We start from the raw sequence: 24,104 nt of genomic DNA, 5'->3' as shown, positions 1-24,104 counted from the left end.
AGCAAAAACAAAAAAACAACATCCAAATAAGTGGTATCATTGTCTCCGAATTTGATCTCATTAGGGTCAAGGATGGCTACAAATATAAAGTCTGTTCCACAAACAACAAGCATGTAAATTGTGTTACGATGCAATCAAGCTGTGTTGACTTTGGATTTGAACGTGTCCTCTCAGGCGAGACAAACCTGCGCTCTATCAAACAAACAAAACTTAAAAGAAAAAAGCAGCCGTGCAGCGACAGAGTCCAACAGTGTGACTTACTACTGTAGCTACCGATAAAAAAAGAAAAACAGGATAAGAAAATAAAACCACCAGGGTGATTTGACTTGCGACAGAGAATCCTTTCTACTCTTATGTCAGATATAAACTCTATAAATCACCTTGAGATTCACAGACAAAGACCTTGGTGTGTGTGTGTGTGTGTGTGTGTATTCGCATTCATGGTGATGTAAATAAACAAAAAATAAAAACCTTAACAGATCCACGGGAAGAAAAGAGTGCAGTGAAATACTTTATGTTTGCAGTGTGACCACACTCACACAAATGGTCCCACAAACGTAGAAAAGAAACAGGCCTGCTTCAAAGCTCCAGACAATCTGTGTATTTGTATAGTTGATGTATTTAAACAGTCTGCCTTTGTGTGTTTTGCTGTTTGCTGAGCTAAAGTTCACAGAGTGTGTCTGTAGGAAATGCCAACATTTCTCCTGTGCGGCTGGCCAACACTTCGAACCATTAGGGGGGAGAGTTGGACCCGCACTTATCCTCTTACTTTATTTGTCCAAATTTTAGTTTCATTTTTTTTTTCCTTCAGCTTTTATTGTGAAGTGGAGATGGATAAACAAGACTAGAGGCTTAGACCCACATATTCACCTCAAACTCTCTGCTAAACTCAAGCTTTACTTAAAACTTTATAATTAACACTGGTGGAATGTCATGTCAGTCCAAATGTGGTCATGTAATATTCAAAATAATAAAGAAAAAGTATAAATTCTGTAGGATGTCACAAAAGGTTGATAATTGTGTGGCTCTCACATAAGTAGCCTGAATTTAGAACATCATATATGCACTACATGCAGTCACCGAAATGTCAGTGTAAAGTATATTTTATTTGTCAGTGGAATCTCATCCTTGGCTTTTGAAAGCTATGATTACATAAGGTAGATAAGAGAACATTAGAAAAAAAAGCACAGGAGAAGAAAATGTGCTTGTGTTGTAGAGTAATGGCTGTATTAGGCAAAAAAAAAGAAAAAAAGTTGTCTGTTAAGTGTTCAACATCGTGGAGCATTTCTACTGATTTCACACACTAGTAACGCAAGCAATCATTCTTACACTTCAAATGCTTAAAGGGCTCGACTATAAAAAGACTCTCACACTTACTCGCTGCTTTGCTGTTCAAAATCCACGTGAACCTGAGCTCTGATGGAGAGGCCAGTGTACTCTCCAGTATCATCAGTAGTTATTTTGTTCACATGCAAATGAAGGATTACATTCTGTAGTGTGTGTGTGTGTGTGTGTGTGTGTGTGTTGGCCCCCTATGTGCAAGCAGGGGCTGGAACAAAACTTCACAAAGAAACAGAAAATCTACGTTAGAAATTGAAAAAAAATGAGGAAAAACATGCAATGCTATTTTGTCAGCAAGACGTTTTTATCTTTTTTTTTTTTTTTTTTCAAAGGGGGGGATTTTTTTTCCTTAACAAAAGCAAGAGAAAATGTTAAAAAGAAAAAAAAAAGAAAAAAAGAAAAAAAATATTCTGCATGGAAAAATGTCATGAGTCAAACTGAAAAGTCCAAAACGTGGATGAGATAGATGCGCATATACAAACCTGGGTTCTTAAACTGATCCGGGCTGTGTAGGTGCTGGAGGGGGGAGTTGCAGGCGGAGGTGGCATGCTCACTGTGCAGCATCTGAGCCGCTTGGGGCCCCAGGGAGCCATAGTCAGCAAAGGAGCAGGGCCCCCCCCTCTGGTCACTGGGCGCAGAGTAAAACCCATAATCGGGGAGGCCTGGGAGATACAGTATAGGGTGGGGAGGGGGAGGGGAGGGGACTCCATCATTGTGGAAATCAACTTTTTGTCACTGTCAAAGTCAATGTCCAGATTGTTGAGCACAGCTTGGTGGTAAGTTACACCGTTTTTTTTTTTTTTTTTTAGGTTACACCCTTGGCGTTTTGTCTGCTTTAAGTGGCCCTCCCTGCCCTCCCTCCCCAGCAGCTCCTGCCATGTGGCCAGGCCCCCCTGGCATATGGTCTGTGTTTGATATGTTCATCTGTATGTTATATACACTAGCTCTGCAGTTATGGATACATATGATCTCTCCCTGAAAGCACACAATTAAATCCTCTTCAGTACACCTTTTTTTTTCTCTTGACTTGATTCAAATGGACCAAAACATCAATAGACAGTGAAATTTACATAAACATAAAAGAAAGCCACAGCTTCGATACTTTGCAGGACTGACCTGTGTGCCCCATGTTTTCTTGCCATCACTAAGGAGTGAGATAAAACTAAAGCATCATTAAAACACAGGTCAATACATTTCTCATTTCAAACGGACAATTCTCTGTCAAAATACCTGAAGGAAGCTTTTGTCATTTAAATCAAAAGAAACACAAAGCGGCACCAATCGATAATTAATTTAAAGCCTTTTTGACCAATAGCGATAGATAATAAGGTTTTTATGTGAATGAGATACAGAAACATTCATGTTTATTGATGATCGGCAGTCTGAAATCCAAGCACGTCTCAGATTGGCCTCCTCCAACGGTCCTCTCTTTGACACAGATGGTGGATTATCAACAGTTTAGAAAATGTCATTTAGCAATAAGTCGTGCTGACATTTATTGCTTGTCCTCTTAATCTGAGACAAGCTGCTCATATAAAGAGTGCAATTAAAAGAAACTGCTCCTTCTCACACCTCTTTGATAACAGAGTTAATCTACTCAGGAGGGACTGAGATTGGTGACACCGGCTTTTCCATGCTGGGTTTCCCCTGCTGTGTGTTTGTAATTTTTTTTTTCTTTATTTGGGTCCTGGAGCGAATAGCCATTCAAAGCCACTTCACCTCTACCCATTCAGAGTGAGACAGTCCACTTCTGCCAAATGGAATGTAAGCACCAGCCATGTTTCTCCTCGCCAATGCTTTTTAGCACTCTGATCTCACCACTTGTGGGCTGTCTGCCCACTCATCAAATTATAGGCTCCAAATATGGCAGGCTTCCCACGTACGTCACATAATGCCTGACACATTGAACAAAGCTCAAGAAGCAATCATTCCATTTACTTCACTTAGACAAATGTCACTGAAAATTGATTGGCCTTGCTAATGAGGAAAACTGGATCAATGGAATAATTATAATGGGGGGAAAAAACATTTGACAATAGCACAAACCGTGTTATTGGGAATTCATAAGGAAGCTATTCTAAATCTGTCACAAATATAGAACGGTGTAAAACTGGAACCATTTCAGAATATTTTGACGGTGCCTCACCGGTGAATTGCACTTCAACATATTTCAGCTTCGTACAACATAAAACTAACACAAAAACAACAGGAAATGAACCAGGTTGTCATCAGTATAATTTGAGTGAAAGTGCTGCAGCATTATTGAAGCGGTTAGACGACATGCATCAGGCATGCTGCAGTCTGAATTACATTATTACTGATATTATTACCATTATTAACACTAAATGTTGAGTATTATATGTATTCAATATAAATATTGGTAGCAGCAGATGATTTAAGTGGATGCAGCTTCAAAATAAGGGACAGGGGAGATTTCTTCTTTTGTGATCATGTATGTGTGAGCAACTGAACCATATTAAGCTGTGTTTATTTTTTTTATTGCACATTAAAAGGACCTTTCTTCTCAGCTCGAACCTACAGCTTTTATTCTCACACTTCAGGTTATCTGACCGGCCACAATGCCCAGCTAAACAGGAACATGGAACCGCTCTGATTGGTTTAATGTATTGCCAATTCTAATAAAGTTTGAACAAAGAAGACGACCACTCCCCAGCAATGTTTACCAAACGAGACAAAGGCAGCTTAACTTTGCAATTCTATTATGAAGGGAAAGAGAGAAGCCAAAGAAAAAAAAAAGAAAAGAAAAGAAAAAGGACCTGCAGATGGTTGGAAGATGCAGACAATATGGACTGTCTGCTCTGTGGCGGAGATCAGTTTCATATCACAGCTGACTACAGTCTCAGCCACGACATGTAAAATACCAGCCCATTAATATTAAAACAAACTCACTGGAGTTTGTTTTGACAGAAGCAATATGGGGAATCGGACTGTGGAACTGCTCAGACTGCAAGACAGCCGACCAAAATTTCTGACAACCAATCTCACAGAAGCACGATTCAAAAATTAGTCAGCAGCAACCAATTTGTGGTTGAAATCGGGCTGAATCCATACGGTGCCTGCCCGGATTTATGAAAAAGTTCAAGTCTCATGAAGTGACATTCAAAACAACAACCGCAAACAAAGTACCGACCTTACTCAGTTTTCCCCTTCAAATCTACATCAACTACCGAGCGGTCCCTGTCGATTCTATGTAACGTTTGGCCGAGTGATGAAACCCGAGACATTTCCAGACACCGCATGCCGCTGCATTGTCTGCAGGTGTGGCGGGCTCAGGTGAGAAAGCGCCTTTGTTTACCAGAGAGAGGCAGCTGGACGAGAGCACGACTCAGACGCTCGTGCACAAACTGCAGGCACATATTCTCAAAGCCATATATTTTCATCAGTGGCTATCTGATCTGTTATGCAGGATGAGACTGGACAGAGTGTGCCCACAGCTGCATTAGTATCACCGATCATATCACTGTGCCTCAGACCGTCCCACTATTAATATTCACACAATCTATCCAGAACAATGGGCCTTTCTTGGACTCCTTTTTTTTCCACTGGCCACTAATTGGATGTAATTACTCATCTACAAAACAAATGAGCGTGGTGAGGTTGCCTTGGAGACTAGATCAGGGGACCCAGCAGTGCGGATCGTTCGCAGGGCTTCATTTATACTGATAATTATCTCCCCTACCCCCATCCTCTTTCCCTTCTGCCCTCAGTGACCAAAGCTGGCTGTGAGGCGATGGGAGAGGGGAGTGTCTTGCAATCATCTGTTACTGACATCATCGGGGTGGCTCTCTTTAAGTGGATAAATGCTCTGCTCTCGTTCTCACTTTGCCAGGTGACTGCCTTTAAGGAGGAATCACAAACCTTGAAAGCACTGCTGCTCTTCTTCTCACCAGTCAGAAAATAAAACTAATCACGCTGATGATAAAAAGTAGCGTCATGCTCCCTGAGCCTGCTGTGACTTTGGGATGTTGAAAAATATTGTCATAAGTTTGCCAGCAGTCTGCACCAAGTTTGTCGTTACCCTTATTTATACAGTATTCGCGCGCACACACACAAAACACCTGACCTCTCTGGCACAAAAAAAAAAAAAAATGCTTTTACACTCAAACTGATTGACACGTCTTGTAATACAAAAACAAAACCTTCACTGCTGGTCACAATTTACAGACCACCCACAGTTTTTGTTGAAATCCAAGCAGTGCAGGTCCAGGGGAATAACCTTAATGCTATAAAGCTAGGTAAACTGCCTAAATACATATAAAAAAAGAAGTTAGGTCACCAAAAACTGAAAAAAAAAACATGTAAATGTCATAGAAAAGAAATTGGATAACCTACAGTTCCCCTGCAGCAATGGCAGCAGGCAAAGCCCTGAGATAGCTACAATGTAAACAGCTGCTACAGGTTTATGACTTTCAAACTGTCTTGTCGGTACAAACTGTGTTACTGCACCCTCTGATGTATTATTGGGACAAAACTGCACAACAGGAAGCAGTTCAGTATCCTTCTATCTGAATGGTGAGAAAGCAACAAAGGAAGTCAGACTAGGGGGGGGACAAAGGTTCACCCTACTGCAAAATAATGGCCAGAAACATTAAAAGAAAAGAAGCAGACGGTGGCTTCACACTATGAGGAGCAGCACAGTCTCCACACTTAAACCCAATGGAGCTGCTTTGGGATGAACTGGAGAGAAAAGCAACTTCTGCAACAGTGTTGGGAAAAAAAACTATGTTTGATTTCCACTGCAGAAAGAATGAAAAAGAGTGTGTTCAGCTGCTGAATGAGTCACAACTTTAGATTAAATTCTGTTGTTTATTTGTTTTTAATTCAACATACACTGATGTACTAGAAAGAATTCACTGTCCTGAAACCTCTGGCCAGTGGTGTAATAGTTGTATTGCTGCTAAAATCAGTAATGTCTGAAAATGTGTTGTTTAAAAAGGCCTGTGATAATCAACATGTTGGTTTTTAATCTGTACGGAAACTATTTGAATATACATGAATACACCGTGTCTTTCTACAGCCAACAAACAGGGATTCTTGGGAATTGGGGAATATAAAAATCTATTAGCAGAAGTTATTTTCATTTCTACAAGTAGCGATTTTTCATGCAGTCACTCCTCCATTCCCTCGTGGTGCCAGCGAGATTCCTTGGTGGCCATCAAACCACATCACTCTACAGAAGATGTCAATAAACCTGACATGCTGCTTCTCAAATTAGCTTTGAATTTTAGAGCTACCATAATTAGCTTTTCCATTTTCACCAATGTCATTTAAAAATAGCGTGAAAGAAACTAACAGCTCTTTTGCTGTCTAGCCTTGCTTTCACTTTCCATTTGAAATAATCTTTTCTGAATGAATGGCTGAGTAATTAACAGCACTAGACACCCTTTTCAGAGAGCACAGACATTTCATAAATAATACATATTTAATGTCTTGTCATTTTGTGTTCAGAGAAGCTTGGCTAATGAATTTTAACAGATGATTTCTTCTTGCATTTACTCACCCATACTCAGGCCTCTGTTTTATTTCATTTTTTTTACTTTTCATTTTATGCCTGCTTTTCCCTTTTCTTGCTGTTCTTTCCAGTAATGGACAAACTTAACAGAACTACTGATTTATATTTACCTTCAGCCTTGGTTGGGAAATTATTGTGGAAAGTTAGAGAGAAAGAGAGAATTTCAACACTGGCTCGTCGTGGGTAAAGCAATATTCAACAGTGAAGTGAATGGGTTCACACTAATTTGCCGCAGGGAAGCCCACACAGACCACACTAAATGATTTTAATGCAGATTTTAACCTGTGTGGGATCTGGTCAAGTTGGGACTGAGAAAGGGCACTCAGTTATCGACAGTCGGCACAGATTATCCTATCGTGAGGAGGCTCTGAGCTGACAGCCGTGGCCTTTTGGCTCAACACATTTTTTCAGACATGTCTGGTCAGGCTTATGTGGTATAAAGAAATCTAAGACTTACTATGACTGAAAACTGAGAGTGACACTGGCTACCTCTAATGGTCATTTAGATACACAGGGAAGAGGAATTACTATTTTTAATGCAGTGCTACTAAAATATCATTATGTTAATAATAATCCTCTTACATCCTACAAATGTTATTTTGAATCACAAGACTTTAACATGTCTTTTTAGGATTTAGGTTTATAGGAAGTGATGCAATCTATTATGCAATCTGTTTGTAATTACGAATAAATAAAAAAGGAATAATGTCTCCTGATTTCACCGAATTTCCAGAAGTGAAGACAGAATACCTTACTCCCCTTAAGCCTCGAGTAAGTTTTCTTTGGAGAGTGTGTTATGTATGCAGCCCCTGGAGGGCAGAGTGGTGATGTCCCTGAAGGCCTGTGGCTGTAACCTCAGAGCATCTGCTACCCACAGCTGTGAGAGCCGCCGCTTCGTGGTGGAGGCACAAAGGGACACTTTGCCCTCCCCAATGTGTCACATCTTTCCCTGGGCCTTAGACAAAAACCCAGGGAGGACGGGCTTGGCATGCCCGCTCATGTTATTTTGCACCAAATACATGTAGAGCACTTCTGGCCTCGGAGCTGAGCGCTGCAGATTAGCATCTGGGACAAATGGACCTGAGCTCATGAGGAGCCAGATTGATAAATCCAGTGCACACAGCCAGCCCTGGTCTCCTCCCAGGCACTGCAGAAGATCACAGAGCTTGTTGGGAGGATATTGATAATGATCTTAATCTGGAAATGTCAAATGAGTTTCCATCTTTTCATTGGTGAAAAAAAAAAAAAAAAAACGAGTGGGAGAAAAAGTGAGATGAGTAAAAGAGAGAACAAAACAAAGAACAACAACTAACTGTAGGGGTTGATGGGGTTTAAGAATATGAAGACCATCTTGAGTCCCAATAAACAACTCTGCAGTCCACACAGGAGTCCGGTTTCTACACAACACTGACCACAGCCAACTCTATTTCAGTTCAACACCTGAGTCAATTCAAGTATACTGTACATAGCAAGTACCCAGACCGCTAAAAGCAGCTGAATGGGGATTTGTGCACTCTCCAGGTAAAGCCGAGATCTGAGACTGACATTTGAGCTTCCCAGAAAGCTCAGAGGACTCAGGAAAACACTCAACCAGGGTAGACAGGGGCCTGTGAAGTTCCCTGGACTGTCAGAACCATCTGCATCACTTGCATTTTTCACTGTTTTTATCTGACAACGCTAGAGCACAGGAGATTTCAGATAAGTCTACTTTAAAACGGAGAAAACTGGATGATAACCAGCATTCTTTAAAAGGCCTTCTCTTTCTGTTTCCTTACCTAGACATCCATTATTTGTCATATAGAAAAATGCAGTTTGTGTATCAATAAACAAGCTGTTGGTATAAATGTTATGCATCCAGTTCACCAATAAACTACCTCAGTTAAAGTGACGACTGTGGGTTATTTGTGCACATTTATCTGTCACATCAACAGCAGAAGGGGAGCACAGTTAAACTGCTGTGGTACAATAGCACAGTGCAGAGTTGTACTTGTAGTAAAATGCAGCCCAGGTGCTGTGCACATTTGTCATCTTCAAATTAGCAATTTCCTCCTTGCTGACCCGACTGTGTATGTTCAGCCCTTTCAACTGATATTATGTGCCTGCCCTTTGCATCCTCCTGTGGCACTCGCCACGTTCAAAACTCTTGATTTCAACCTACAAAGCCGAGTATGAGTCGACACCACTTTACCTCCAGGCAAAGGTAAACTCTGTCCACTAGTCAGATCTCTCTGATCTGCTTCTTGCCTGGAGCCACAGTCTCTCAAACGTCCTCACAAACATGCATCAAGATTAGCTCTTCTTCTAGCACTGTAGAGGTGCAACAAGCTCCCTGCTTGACACCATGGAAGTGAAATACCACCTCACCGTACTTTTTATATAAGACCCACCTCTATAATATAATCTGATCCGACGTCGCCTTTGTTTCAGCTTTTACTTCATAAAACCCTGGCTGAGTAATTACCACTAACGCTTTGTTCTTCCTGTGATAATGATGCAATTTCTGCCTAAAGATAGGAATCTTATTCACTACGCTCCATTTGTTGGTATGATGAGCTCTACAGAAATAAGCCATAATCTTCTCTAGTAGCTAAAGGTAAACATTAACATATACACGCAGAATATACAGTGTCTTAGCAAACTCTGAAAGATGGTCCAGAGACTCCAACTTTTCACTATGATACAGAACTGCCGCTGCATCTGTGGCGGGGCTGTAGTTTGCCCAAAGTGCCAGGCCACAGTGAGAAGTCTAAAATACACCTTGTCATCAGCAGTGGTCTGTCATAGAGAGGGAAGTCAGCATGCTGTCATTTTGTCTGTTGAGCACTGGGAGTAGGGTGAAAGTGCCCTCTGTCAGGGCTGGAAAATGTCTTCCACATTCTCACGACACTCACTGTGTGCATCGCTGGCGATCTGCAAACAAGCGTCCCAGCTCACACAAAGGCAAAAAAAAAAGGTTTCTTATAGAGAGAGACCTTATGAATGTGGCTCAAGTGCCCAATTTGAATTTTATTTTGAGTATTCATAATGATGTTTTGTTTTTGTTTATTCTAAATTGACTTCAGTGGTTTCTGAGGTGGCTCCTTGCTTCCCTATTTCCGTCCTACAGGGTCAAAGTAGACATAGTATACAGTCTGTGGTGCTCTATGGGAACTGTAGGTGGAGTCAAAGCACAAAGAATCCACACTTACATCATACATGGAGCTTTTTCTTTTTTAACAACAAAAGCCCTCATCTGCACTAAGATTTGAGAATTTAGTACGAAAAATGAAACCACTAGACTCGCTGTCCCCGCTTTGATTTTGGGCTGCGGTTGCTGCAAATTAAACTGAGATGGGCCGGAGATGCAGCAGCATCCCCAGATGATACACAGGGAGAGGGAAGGTCACGACTAAACAGTCAATGTCCTCTGTTCTATCTGTGTCTGCACAGAGACAGGAGAGACCGCTGGACGGATTAATCCACACAGCATCTTATAAGAATCACCTCAAACGCTAAATAAATCATCAATTGATTTGTCAGCCATTTTGACTCCTTTTGTCCAAAAGCCACATAAGAAGGGCTGCACTTGTTGTATCACCCACAGGCATCTGTGCAGCTTTTCTCTAGAGAACGGAGCAGTTCATAAACGGTAACAATAAAACAGAATACAGCTGATTGAGGTAACAAGCTACAGATATTTTACGACTTCAGTCAATTCTCATTTTTCACCCAGACTTTGTTGCTGTTGTTGTGATAATGTTCTTGCTCAGCAGACAGATTTGCCCCATACTGAGGACGCATAGCTATTTCTCTGAGTGATATTTCCCTTAAAGCTGCTTCATGGCTGTTTAAGCACTCGAAAACAGGCCCATGATGTCACTGTTTACCACTCTAACCCTCCATCTCCCTCCCCTCCTCCCTTCGCCCCCCCCCCCCCCCTGTTCATAATCATTCACTTGTCTCCATTCCTTTTGCAGCTGTCAGAATTAAACTGTACATAATAGTTGCCATCATGTCTCCTGCTCCCTGGCTGCTGCTAACCACAAATCAACATTCCTGCTTCTTAGTGATGTTCATTGCAATTGTTCGGGAAATTGTTTGTTTTGAAAATGCAAAATCAAACAGACCGGTGTGAAAGAAAAGAGCATCTGACTGGCTTCCAGTGTTCCCTCTGTCGATTTGAATTAAGTTCGAATGAGGACAGGTGGGTTAATTTGTTTGTCTGTATGTGTGTGCATATGCAGGTGGTCTGCATACAAGCCACACAATGTCTCTGTGCTCCTGTGCATCTTTGGGTATCGCAGCACGTGGGCAAGTCTTTGCATTTTCTGTCTTTGAGTGGCTGCACAGACCAGACAACATCTGAATCACAATTAAAACAGATTTTCTCCAACAAGCGTCTAATAGTATGTCTGATTAGGAAAGACACACTTCCCTAAAGCCCGGAGGCTGTGTGTTCAGTCAGGGGAACTATTATTGACATATATTGAATGATCTACAGTTGTAAGCGAGGAAAAAGCAGGATGTCTAAATGAAGCCCACAAGAAAATCAATGCTGTGTTTAAGTCAGACAGAAACTTGTATCCTGTTTAAGGTTAAACTCTCTGGACAGATATTTTCCTGCATTTTAATAAAGTGTGGATTATACTTTATTGGAGTGTGTGCATTTTACGCTAATCTCTACAGACACAGATGTACTGACTTATCTTTCATTTGAAATATTATGACTACTGGTGCTGCAAATGATTAGGTATATCTTTCTACTTCATATTATTGTAAACTATTGCCGGAAAATATAAGATATCAAATCAGATGACAAAAGGAAAATGAGTTATTATATGGCAAAATAAAATATAAAATTTGGAAGAGAAATAGAGAGTAGATAATAATCATCCTCTATTTTTGAGCTCTTTTTGCCAAATTATTTGATGCAAGGACATTTTGAGTAAAAACTCATTCAACTGCTGTAACGTACTCGAGGATTCCTGCAGTACATAGCTATTTTAAGGTCAACAACACTTAAAAGCTTCAAGTACCGATGCTCTAGACCACAGATAATTTGATTAAAGTTTTGTTCAATGAATCATCCGTGAGAGAAGTCTATCTATCAGTGGCCTAATGTTGCTTTGATGCTATGAGCCCTTGTCAAGTACGCTTTCAAAAGACCATGGTCCATTGTAAGAGAAGCACTGGCATAAGAGTGGTCGTGTTGTGGCTGAGAAACATCCTGTTTGTTTGATCCAGAGGGGCTGAGATGAGTTCATGAGTGGGCCATATGTTTGGAGCCCAAAGAGCAGATTGTACCTTTAAGCAACTTCTCTTCAAATCGGTATAAGTACCATGTATACTGTATATGTTAAAGGGTCTCTCTTGTATGTGTGTGTATGTTGCTGTAAATCTAACCCTATAGTGTTGCTGGGTGTGTGCGTGGGGGTTTGGGGGACTATGTCTATGGGGGGAAGCAGAGCAGGAGAAGTTGGAGAGAGCAGCAGCCACACAGAACATGGACAGAGCGTTTACCTGGCCCTGTGCTCTGTGGGTACGCCAAGTAGCCGCCTCTTCCACGGGCCCCCCTACCTGAGCCACGCGCTGCTGCTACCGCCGCCGCCGCCACCGGTCCGTATGCTGTCGCTGGGAAGCCTGCAGGCACATACACACACACATACACACACGTACATCACTTCCTGCACATGGATGAGTACGTCCCAGAGCTACAGGAGAATGTTGATACCTGCTCTGAGCTACGGGATAAAACTATAGCTGTCAGAGACGGGGGCTCATGTCGGAGCAACATCTATCAGCAGACTCTTACAGAACCCACTGTGATATTCAAAACCCTGCAGATCCACTGATCCACACAGAAACGGAAAAGGGAGCCATGAGCAACTCACTGAACAGCAGATAGAAAAAGATGTTTAAAATAACTAAAGTGCAGCTTGGAGGTAATGTATCTCCAGAGATGTTAAATAAAGGTTAAATTAAATATAAATAAATGGTCATGTATGGAGTAAATGATTAACTACGCACACATGCATCATTTTAAATCTGCTTTGCATATGTGTTAAAACTACTACTTAATACTGGATCATACATTCTGGTATGAGAAACTCCTACAGTCCTTGACCCTAAGACAAATACATATGTGTGAATATTTATCCTCTGAAAGCCTTAATAATGATCCACCTTCCCTTTTCATTGATTACTACAGCCAATGATGGATTGTTTACAAAGATACATATGTAGATTTTGCAATTACTGTCATGAGACCAATATAAAAACGATGGTAAACAACAGCAACAAGACCATACATTCATGGTTTGAAAACTTATAAATGTGAGAATATTTAGTAGGACGTATACTACAAATTAATACCCCCCACCCACCTTTTTTCTCGTAGTAGATTTCTGTTGCGTGGAGAAGGAGCAAATTTGCATTTGTAAACTGACTTTGGGTGTGTTTGCAATTCACCAAGTCCCTGATTATATTAGTGTAAGAATTTGGCTCTGGGGGGTGTTTATGTCACATGCTTTGGATGAAAGATTATAGCCACTTCTGAGCAGCATAGACATGGGCATAATAGCACTACCTCTGGGGACCATCCCTGCATTTGTTCGGGAGTGCTCCCAATTACAGCGAGCTTCTATGGAATCAGAAACAGCCACTGTAATGCAAGAGGCAGAGTATTCCACTGGTTTTTTTTTTTGTTCGCTATTCAGCTGGAAGATATACAGTAGAAAAAAAACATCTTCCACAATCAGATGGAGACATCTGTTGGATGATTTGTCACTCAGAAGAGATTTCAATCTGTTAGTTTATATGAAGGCTGAACAAGTCTTGTTCCTTTCTTCTTATGTAAACATTTATAGTTTTCCCAGCGCTGATGAGATTTAAAGCTTCACATTTTAAAAGTATATCCACTTACACGTGTAGAAACCTCTCCACACTACCAGTTTAAGATTCACTAATAAAATAAAGACCTTAATAACATGCAAATATAAATCTACTTCTTTAGGGTCTGATTATTTCAACAAATATCAGCCTAATAATCAGTCAGTAATTAAGCCAATGCAGTATCTGTGAATTGTAATTACACTGCTGGCCTTAATGAACACACTAGTTAGAGGTGGCTGACAGAGGCTAGTCCATGCCCAGGGCCTGGGCTCTTCTCTCAGCACAGGAATGGCATGTCATTAGTGCTGGTGATGAGATTCCTCACTCTGGGCTCAACACCGTCTTTGCCTAATCAGCCTCCTAAAATTATCTCTACAGGAAATGCTTTCCTCACTAGCAAAAATGATCTCAAAATGCCCTCAACTGGAGTTTTTCTTGATTTATTCCTCTTCTTCTTTTTTTTTATCTGAATGTGTGTGCATGTGTGTGTTTCCTTTATGTTTGGAACATATTCTGAGAGACTGTGGTTTAGACATTACAAAATGGCACAGGACACCTTAGAGGATTATTTTTTGAATGCTGTGGAGGTGAGAGGAGCACCAGCGGGTGACCTATTTTCCGAGCCAGCCTTGTACTGCTATTCCACGAAGAGGGGCTCACACAAAAGACTGATTGGGGGGGGTGGAGTGTGTGTGTGTGCGCGGGGGGTTTGGGGGGGGGGGGCTTGGGTCAGATGAGCTGCAGCCACAGAGAAAAACACATAGCTTTTCATCAGCCGGCTGAGAAGGAGGTAATTCACAACTCTGTCGACACAATATGACCATGAATGTGCGTGTTGGGTGTGAGGTGCCATCACGCTGTGACGGGCAGGCAGGTGAAGAAGAGAAAGAAATACCACTTTTCCCCCAACTATCTAACAGCTCAGGAGAGAATAAGGGACTAAGGCGGCATGGTGACGGGGGAAAAAGAATGCAAAAAAAAAAAAAAAAAAACGACAACAAGAAGCCAACTGAAATCAGCCGCATTTATGCCACTGCGGCCACGGTGGACCAGGATCTGATTCCAGCAGCTCAAATGATATTCCCCGCCTCTTTTCACAAAAACACAAATCAACTCTGATACTATGCTAATGATGGCCATGCACCCCTGCATTTCCACTTAGAGTGTCCCCATGGTTGCTGAGCCGAACACTGTTTCATGCGGCATCTCTCCACCTCTTTTTCCCTCTCTCCTCTCTCCTTTCCTAAGTGCTGAATCTATCTTCCCCTCGCTGCCATTGTCATGACACCCCCAATAGACCCACTGGCTTGGAAGTTAGTTGCGGGCAAAGTTGTGGTGAGAGATTAACTTTGCAGGATTAGGTGGGTTAATTAATAGATGGCTGCTGCTCATTGTTTTGTGCTCACGCTGTAAGAAGCCACCCAAGAGAAGCGCTGCAGCATTAAATCAATTTCATGGCCCTTTTATTACTGAGGAGATAAAGCCAATATTTAGCTTTCAATTCTTCACAATTATTGGGCCCCTGCTTTGCCACTTGAGTGGCTGTGCTTGGCTGGGGACAAGGACACATCTGTTTATGAGCTGTGGAGGCCTGGGGGCCTTGGTGTCCGGACTCCGGGGAACTGTCCTCAGCTTTCTCTCCTCAAGCCGCACAACACAAAAATTCTGTCGTCTTTAGGAGTGCACACGGAGAGGAAGGAAGATTAAAACCAAAGAATGATGCAGCAAGTCACAAATTTTGACGGGCATTTCTTCCTCTCTCCGAGCAAAAAAAACACTTCACACAAAAACATCATAAAAAATGTTGGAATCATAAGAGGATTTCTACAGGAGTTTTCTCTATGTAGTAACTCTTCATACAGTACAGCCTACAAATAGCTTCAGATGACTTTATATTCTATTTCCTCACAGCTTGCTCTTGGACTGTATTTTTTTTGTTGCTAAAAATCCACTCCAGCTATTTACACTTACTGCCCACCATTCAGAAAGTGATATCTATCCTAAAATAAACTTTAAGCTGGAGTAACCTGCCAAACAGAGTGCCGTGTCCAACTCGCAGTGTTGTGAGTTGTGAGCACAGTGTGCATCCAGAGCACATGAGGTTTGCTTCTGATGACAGTGCATGGCACACGCTGGCACTTTATGCCATTAAAGTGGAGTTTTTCTTGGGTGGACACCAGTTCTTTTCTAAGAACAGACCTGTATTTTCTGGGTCTCTGTGAGCTTGATTGTACTTTAGTCGGAGGAAAGACTTAATGTGCCATTTCGATGTCAAGGGTTCCTGGGATCTGTGCGTGCCAACGACTGGGCCTGACGCGATTTGTCAAAATATCAATGACCGCTGATGTACTCCTGATACCAGCCTGCTTTACTCATCACTTCATGTTTTGTAGCCCCAGTTCAAGCACACATGATCTGCCAACTTGCACTATATCCTGTTATTTTGTTATATCATGATCTTGTCTTCACACTATGTCTAATTTTTCTCCTAATGCATTATTTCTGATACATTCCTGCAGATCTATTTTGGCGTACTGCCTTTCTACACCACAGACTCACTTTCTGATCCTATTACTCAGAAAACCTCACAATGAAAAGTTGTTGCATTATGCATCAATAAGGTCCTATTTATGTCCTACCAGTCTGACAACAGCTTGACTGATGTTAATGTAATCTGTACTGTTCTTTGGCCCAAAACTGCCAGCAGCAGCTCCCCCGTCACTGACAAAGGAGCTCCATCAGTCACAGAGCACTCCACTTATTTCTGCTATAAGAAGACTGTCAACTATCTAATGCACAGGAGGAGCCCAGGGACAGCTGATACTTCTATGGAGGCCACATGGATCAAATATGCCCACATTTTAATATCACTATGAAATTGAAAACTAATAGAGCCTGGGACTACATTAATACTTAATTATCTGTAGTCAACTGGTGTAAAGTTAGCGATGATTTATCATGCATACAAAGCTTGGACAATGTAGATAATGTAAATAATGTGCAGCATCGACATTTCTGGTTTAGCATCATCTTCATCCTGCAGCTACAGTGGATTTTTGGGGGGCAGACGGAGGGAGTGAGACAGATGAACAATAAAGAGCGGAGATGAGTGAGACAGATGAACAGAAAATGACATTAGCCACATGAGTAGAAGAGTAAGACAAAGAGAAGGAAGGACACAGCGGATGAGAAATCGAGGGAGGAAATAAGGCCAGGACACGGGCGTCCAATTCATTCTCACCAAATTCTGTAAGGTGTTTGGGACAAGAAAAATGTGTCAGGAAACAGAGCGTCTATTACACTCAGGTAAAACATAATAGCCACACCTACAATGAAGTGTTATTTTTCTACACCACTAAATCAGTGAAAGTATTATGAGGTGTTACTATCAAAAAATCTCTTCTGTGTCAACAAGGGATGAGGTGGAAAAAAATAATGTCATGTTAGATAAATAAGAAAATCTACTCCCCTAAAACTGTTGCATTAACTTGTGAATTTCACCATTAAGTGAAAGTGAAAATTAACAGGAAAATGGTAATTAAAAACAAGTCAAAGTATTTATTTTTGAGAAATGGTCTCTCTCAGAGCGTTGAATTATTGATCAGTTCTATTTTAATTTCATACAGTAACAGGCCTGGAGGAAGTGCACTGGTTTAAATCGCGCAGATGCATCAAATCCGGTAATGTACATGTACATGTTAGGTCTTACATGTCATGCAAAGTATCTAATATAGTTGTCACAGTGAAAATATGTGAAAATACTCAAGACTTGGATTTTGTTACTTGCTGACTTTGCTGCTAAAATCTGACCAAAATCTGTCACACACCATGATAACTTAATTTGAGTTAATTTCTATTTAACCTGGTTTCCATTAAAACTGGGGTAATTTTAGCAATAAGGAGATAATTGCACACCAAACGGAAATAAAATAAAAATCAGTTTGCTTTAAAAAAATAAAATAATAATTCTTCTTCCATTTTGAATTTGCATTATAAGAGTGTTTAAGAATTATTCATATAGATTTCACTACATACAGTTTTGCAAACTAGAATAGCAAACATATCAAAGCACTGATGCTCATCACCTTCAAGCTGCTCTCTCTGTGAGCTTTGAACCAGGTGGCCCCGTTCATCACATGTGGTGATTATATATAAATATTTATATATTTTAAAAAAAAAGGTTGTAACAGGGTAAATTTAATGTATACTGTATGTGTAAATGTGACAGGACAGAACAAATCACAGAGGATGTGCTTGTTTTTTCCGGTCACTGACAGAGAGAAGGACAAGCCAGCGGAAATAAGTCAGTTGATAAGTCATAGCCGAGGCAGCGAAGCTCACTGCCTCCTTCTAACAGGAGGTGGGAGGCACTCTGTCAGAGACGGAAAAGTGACTCCACTTCACATTTTGCCTCATCAATAACCCTTTATAAGATATCCAGAAACGTATAGAGACAAATAAACAAAAGAAAATATATATATCAAAGTTACAAAAGACACAGCCACCTAGCAAGACATCTTTTCATCTCCAGACTGACAAGTGTCCCATTGTTGTCATCCTTCAGCACGACTTTGTTGTTGTTGAAAGCATCTCTGGGTCGTCGTTATCAAAGGCATAAATCACCGAGCTTGAGAGCGCCAGGTGGCTTTCATATGAACTGCTGCACACATGCTCATGTCTCACCTCTCCTCTGATCAGCGGAGACCTACAGTACACACAGAGACTTCCCCTCACATAAAATACACAGACTGCTGTCTGGGAATGAGCCAGAGAGAAAGAGTATTTACATGCACACCAATAATTCAATTATAACCAGACTAATGCAATACGCATATTATTGCAACTCCCGTGTAAACACCTTAACCGGGTTATCTTACTCACATTAAGGTCCTAATCAGAGTAAGCATAACTTGATTAACTGAGCTGGGTTGCTTGTCAATCACTCAAATTAATCTCACCATGTGTAGATCTGGGTTCTCTCACTGTTTGGATTCTGTACACGCATTGCAAAGGTCACACAGAGGGACCGGATGCCAACACGTACGTTTGAAACCGTGGTTTAAATGAAAACCAAACAGGTAAATGACACACAATCCTACAACAATTCAAACATTTACACAAAGACGTTGTGCAAATCCATCCACACCAACGCTTCATTCCTTTGCTCTATCGGTCTTCATTGTGCTTTTGTACATCATCTTAACTATCGCACACTACATTTAAACTTGGGATACCGGCAAAGTGTTATTGCTTCACTTAACTACCCTATTAAAAAGGGGAAAGCCACTGATTTCAGGGGTATAAGAACAGTATTAATAATTTAACTTGGCATACTGTTATTCTGCTACTGCTATATGTCACTACACAAGCCTACTACATAATAAAGGACGATTTATCTTGTGATAATCTGACCATAGGTGCATACATGGTGAATGCTATTAGTTGTGCCTCACACAGGCTACAGCATTAGCACTTCACACACCATGACCCTCAAACCTCTGTACAGTATGATTAGACCAGTTCATTTTCTGTTGCTCAGAGGTTTCTGTATATAATGAAACCATCATCCTCTGCCATCGAGGTTTTGTGGCTTCTGATTGAGGAGAGAAAAAGTCAATTACGGAGGTGGAGTGAGCCCAGAGCTCAGAAAAGCCCGGATTTATGGTAGTAATTGCACCTGTATCTTATACTGTCCCTTTGAACAACATGATGAGGAAGGAGAAGGAGAAGGAGATTCAGCGTCGTCCAAAAGTCCGAGGCCACTTATTTCAACTGGGAAAACCTTCAGAGGGAAAAATCTACCGGAGGTTCAAGGTCCCTTTACAAGACATAATCATGGATGAAAATTAGCTTGACACATCATGTCACAACATCTTATCCACTCTAACCATTACACCTTGAAGAGGTTGGATAGATACGCATGTATAAATTACACCGCATACTGTACACTTCCATGTGCCTACAACAGGGAGCAGTGTTCTGCAAAGCCACCAAACTGCAGATTGTAAACATACGATCTGACTCTTGTGGAGAAATCCACAAGAAGGTCAGAGGTGAGTTAAGATTGAGCTACCAGGCAGCCACGGCGGAGCTGGTACGGACTGAGTGATTTGCTCAAGGATGCTTCAGAGGGGGGGATTTTTGCTGCCGAGGGGGCTCGACCCAGAGCCCTTCAGCTGAAGAGCTCCAGTCTCCATACTTGCTACATAATCTGTGAAATGTGGCGTAACGAATTGCAGATTGCCTTACCAGTTTCTATTTTAGATGAATGTATACTCCACAACTTCAATCCTGAATAAATCAATCATAAATTACAATTCATAAAAAAATATCTCACAGGTTTTTTATTACAAGGTTACAATACCCTCAACTTTGAAAGAACTCCAGCCTCTGAAAAGTGCGAACCTTGAACTGGCATCACAGAGATATTTGCTGTGTGTAAGTGACTGTGATGTTGTGATGTGGTGTGTTGAGCTCAGGAAAAGCTCAGTGTCTTTTTACTTCAGTTCTCAGTGACAAGAGCGCCAGTTCTTTGTAGCTCAAGTGCATGGCAGCATAGCATCAAAGAGGACAAACTCGACTCTTTATTGAAGTGTAGCCACACTTTTAACCTCTTCTTTGTACTCCTTCCCATGCACTTCAGTAAAAAGGAAACTACTCCCATGCCACAGTGCTGATCATATTCGGCTCCCACACACAAGCCTCAATACACCTCTCAGTCACTCACAGTCAGACAGTAGTTAAAGATAGTGAAACAGAAACAATGAGGCACAGGAATGAAAAGAAAATCTAGCAGATTAAATAGGAAACAAAACATTTTTAATAAATCTGGTAGTGTGTGAAACAGTAGCACTCGGTCTGTGGATGTGGTAGGGGCTCGGTTCACAACCTTAATACCGAGGCAGTCTATGATGGTGACTTAAATAGAGACACAGACAGGGAGGACACAGATGTCTGACCTTGCAGTGGTGCTTATGTAATGGTCTGCTTCAGTGCATTTAACTGCAGTGCTCCTTTCCAACCTGGGATCAGTAAAGGCAACATGTCTCTGCAGTCCAATCTCCTCTGACATCAGTCCTGACAGAGAGTATGAAAAGGTCCTGCGAGCTCTGAGTGAATCAGTTGTTATGGCCCTGCCTGTGTGGTCCCCATGGAGCCAATCATACTAATTAAAGTAGACTACTTAAGCCTCCTCTCATTAGTGTCCAAGTAAACAGCCTTAATTTTTTATGCATTTTAATGCCCATCTCCAGTTCTGAGGGTGGCAAGTGCAGCGGACAGATGAATGACGAATGGGGGTAATTTCAGGGTTCCTCAAATAAAAGTCAGTGCATTAGGCGTCATTTCACCATTCGTGTTAAATTGGATGTGTTTTGTGTATTCGCACCCATCAGTGTGGGAGTCGGAGTTGCCTTTGCAGATGATTAATTTACAGTAGAAATAAAATAAGATCTATTCATGTTTGTAATGATAATGATTACAAGAAGCAGCAGCTTTGTAGACACCGTTTCCTGACTGTGTTTTTAAAGCCAAGCACTTACAGCCAGCTCCATGCACTGCAGTTACACAATCTAGCACTGCTCTAGATACCAGGGGCAAGTAGGGTAAAATGTGGCATGACCCAAAAATAGCACTGCAACACTGGCTTCCACTTGATTAGTGGGGCTGTAAACAATGTTTCCACATAGAGCGGAGGTATGCACAAGGCTGTGTGCTGCGATTATGAATGTATGCATCCGTGTTTATATATATGTTTCCATGCGTCCCTGCACCGGGAAAAGAGGGGATGAGAGCAACTAGAGAGCTATTAGCACAGTCAGCAGGAGGGAGGGATGGAGGGATAAAGAGAAAGGAGGGGGGAGCTGGGTAAAGACGTAGCAACTACCCGACTATCTGAGCCTGGAGCTCTCGAACAGTGGGTGGCATCAAAACAACAGGCAGTAGACACAAGAGCATGGTCTCGCAGACACACATATTGAACTCCTCTGCCTGCGTCTGTGTCTGTGCTCCTGTTCTGTGCTGCTGCTGGTCTCCAGCAGTGTCCAAAGGTGGCAGACATGTACGAGGCAGGGCAGCTCAAGTTTCATTTCTCGACCAGCGGCTCAACCGTCGAGACATAATGAGCTTTAGCGTTGCCACTCTGCCTCTTACAGCAGCTCATCTTCCCCGCCACAGGAACCCAGACTGTGGGTCTCCATGGTCTCAGTGTTTGCCTGCTTCAGGCAAGACACTAAAGGTGAATGGGGTAAAAAAAAAAAAAAAAAAATCCACTAATAGAAATTAGCATACAGCTCCCCCCACTTCACTACTTACATCAAGATAATTATTTTTTTGTATTATAAGTTTTCAAAGATTTTACAAGCAAATATGCTAATTAGACATTTGCCAATGAAATGCATTCATTATCATTTTCATTTCTGGATACACTAGATAAGAATCAAACTCAGTTTCATTTTGTTGACATAAGAGTCAAAGGTTCTTACTAATGGATATCTTTTGTTTTATCACTCAGTACAGTAAATGCTATCAACTGAATCCATTTCACCATGTTTTTAGGCAAAGGATGTTACATAATAGACAGGCTATGAATGATATATGTACAAACCCCTCAGTAAAATGCTTCAGTATATAGACAGGAATAAATCTGGGCGGTTTGGTGTATGTAAGCGCTACTGAAATGGAGATGTCTGGCTCACAGTGTGAGAAAAAACTCATTCTGAGAAAAAAACAGCCTTTAAAGGTAGAATTGTAAAATTCCATACATTTTTATAGGGAACCGGGGTTTTTAGACAAGTGTCTGTAAAGTGGAAAAGACCATGTCTGGATGGGATGGCACTGCAGGAGAGAGAGCTTTACCATGAGACGGCACAATGTCAGTGCTGCATGTTGTGTTAGACTGTTAACATTTGGTGAATTTGGTTGGAAATCTACAGATGCAAATACAAAGTAAAAGAAACACCTAAATGTGCATTCTGTCCACTTGTCTGAGAGAAGAAGACATGTTATGGAAGAAAAATAGCCCAGAACCTCAAAACTAAGCAGCAGTTTATGCTTTTGCTTGCTGTGCCTCACCTTCAGTGCAGTGTGTGTCTGCTGTCCTGGGGTGAGTTAAGACCGGGGCAAATGAGGTGAACCTTCTCTTCCACTTTCAGGGAATAGCCAGCCTTTCAGCACTGCCTGTGTCAGAATGGGTTTGTAGAAACAGGTGCACACGCATCCACTGAGGTACATGCTCATGTGCATGTGACCTGACCTGTGTTCTTGTGAGCATGTGGACAAATCTGTAAACACTGCATCCACAACAGACCACAAAACAGCAATAAAGAAAAGCACTTTCTGTAAAGTGCTGCAGAGTTCTACCACACCTGTTGAATCTATCAGGTTCTTCCACAAACACACAAAGTGCACTGGCGCCTTATATCGTGCGCCACTGCTTTGCCATAAAGCACGTGTACATGGAGCCAATTTGAGGGTGCTTAATAGAGAACAAAACTGATCTGGGAACAGTCTAGCCCGATGACTGCACATGCAGAAGTAGACAGGGCGTGACATACTGTGGTGTCCGCTGACGTCAGAGCAGCGCACGCACTGCTGTCACCGGGAACGAAGTCATGGCCTGGGGAGGTCAGAGAGATGTGTGATGGTGCGTGCAAGTCTGTGTGATAGTGTGCGTGTGATAATGTGAGTCTGTGTGTGTGCAGTCAGCATTGCTGTGGAGACAGTGAGTCAGAGAGGCAGACAGGAAGCCGGAGAGAGGCCCCTGGTATAGTCTCCCCACCTCTTTTGCCTTCATAGGCAGCCTTGAAGAGTCTTTGATTTTGTCAGTTTTATGCCCGTGTGTGTGTGCGAGTGTCTGAGTGTGTGAGAGAAAGATGTGCTGTGCATGGTCATTCAAGTGTATGAAATCACAACGCTCCTCGTCAGGCCCTATTTTAAGGCCTGCGACTCATGGAGTGCCCTGGCCTCCGCAGACTCATTGGGCAAATGATCAGCCTTGGCAATTAAAGCCAATCTGTGAGTCAGTGTGGCATCAGGAGGGCCATCTGCTTCCAGCCCTGTAGCACTCATTCTGGCCTGTGGGACCACTTGCTGGGGTCACAGCTCACCCAGCTTATAGAGAGATGGTCACAGGATCTAAGGGACAATCTGCTGTGCAACTCCAGTTCAATAGAAACCTGTTCTACCCACAGCACTGCTGTGTACGTCTCACGGGTGCAGTAAAAACACAAACAGTGGGATCGTCTCGTGGAGGACAATGTTGCATGAACCGACGGCACAGGTAAGTTGCTCATCAGCCTCAGGCCAGTGGTTTTTTTCCCACCTGCTCCAGTCCTGCAGCCAAGAAGTGTACTGACACGGG

At 41.9% G+C, this 24,104-nt stretch overlaps 1 protein-coding gene across 18 annotated transcripts in view; it reads right to left on the bottom strand.

Annotated features, from left to right (window-relative positions):
- LOC146974363 (RNA-binding protein Musashi homolog 2) overlaps nucleotides 1–24,104 on the bottom strand; it is a 226,014-nt gene that overhangs the window by 10,256 nt on the left and 191,654 nt on the right. For 5 of the 18 annotated variants that reach the window (XM_085797610.1, XM_085797611.1, XM_085797609.1 and 2 more), the window contains 2 exons: nucleotides 12,374–12,493; nucleotides 1,824–2,003 (listed from right to left, as the gene is read on the bottom strand). The exons of 2 other annotated variants lie outside the window; for them this stretch is intronic. In XM_085797610.1, coding sequence (XP_085653736.1) covers nucleotides 1,824–2,003; nucleotides 12,374–12,493 — 300 coding nt within the window. The remainder of the gene's footprint in view (nucleotides 1–1,823; nucleotides 2,004–12,373; nucleotides 12,494–24,104) is intronic. 11 more of the 18 variants (XM_085797621.1, XM_085797622.1, XM_085797620.1 and 8 more) reach the window with 4 other exon arrangements.

The sequence above is a fragment of the Trachurus japonicus genome, chromosome 14, assembly GCF_045865225.1.
Source record: "Trachurus japonicus isolate A0001 chromosome 14, Traja_1.0".
Lineage (NCBI taxonomy): Eukaryota > Metazoa > Chordata > Actinopteri > Carangiformes > Carangidae > Trachurus > Trachurus japonicus.
The sequence above is the reverse complement of the archived record's forward strand: the minus strand, read 5'-3'. Positions and strand labels throughout refer to the sequence as shown.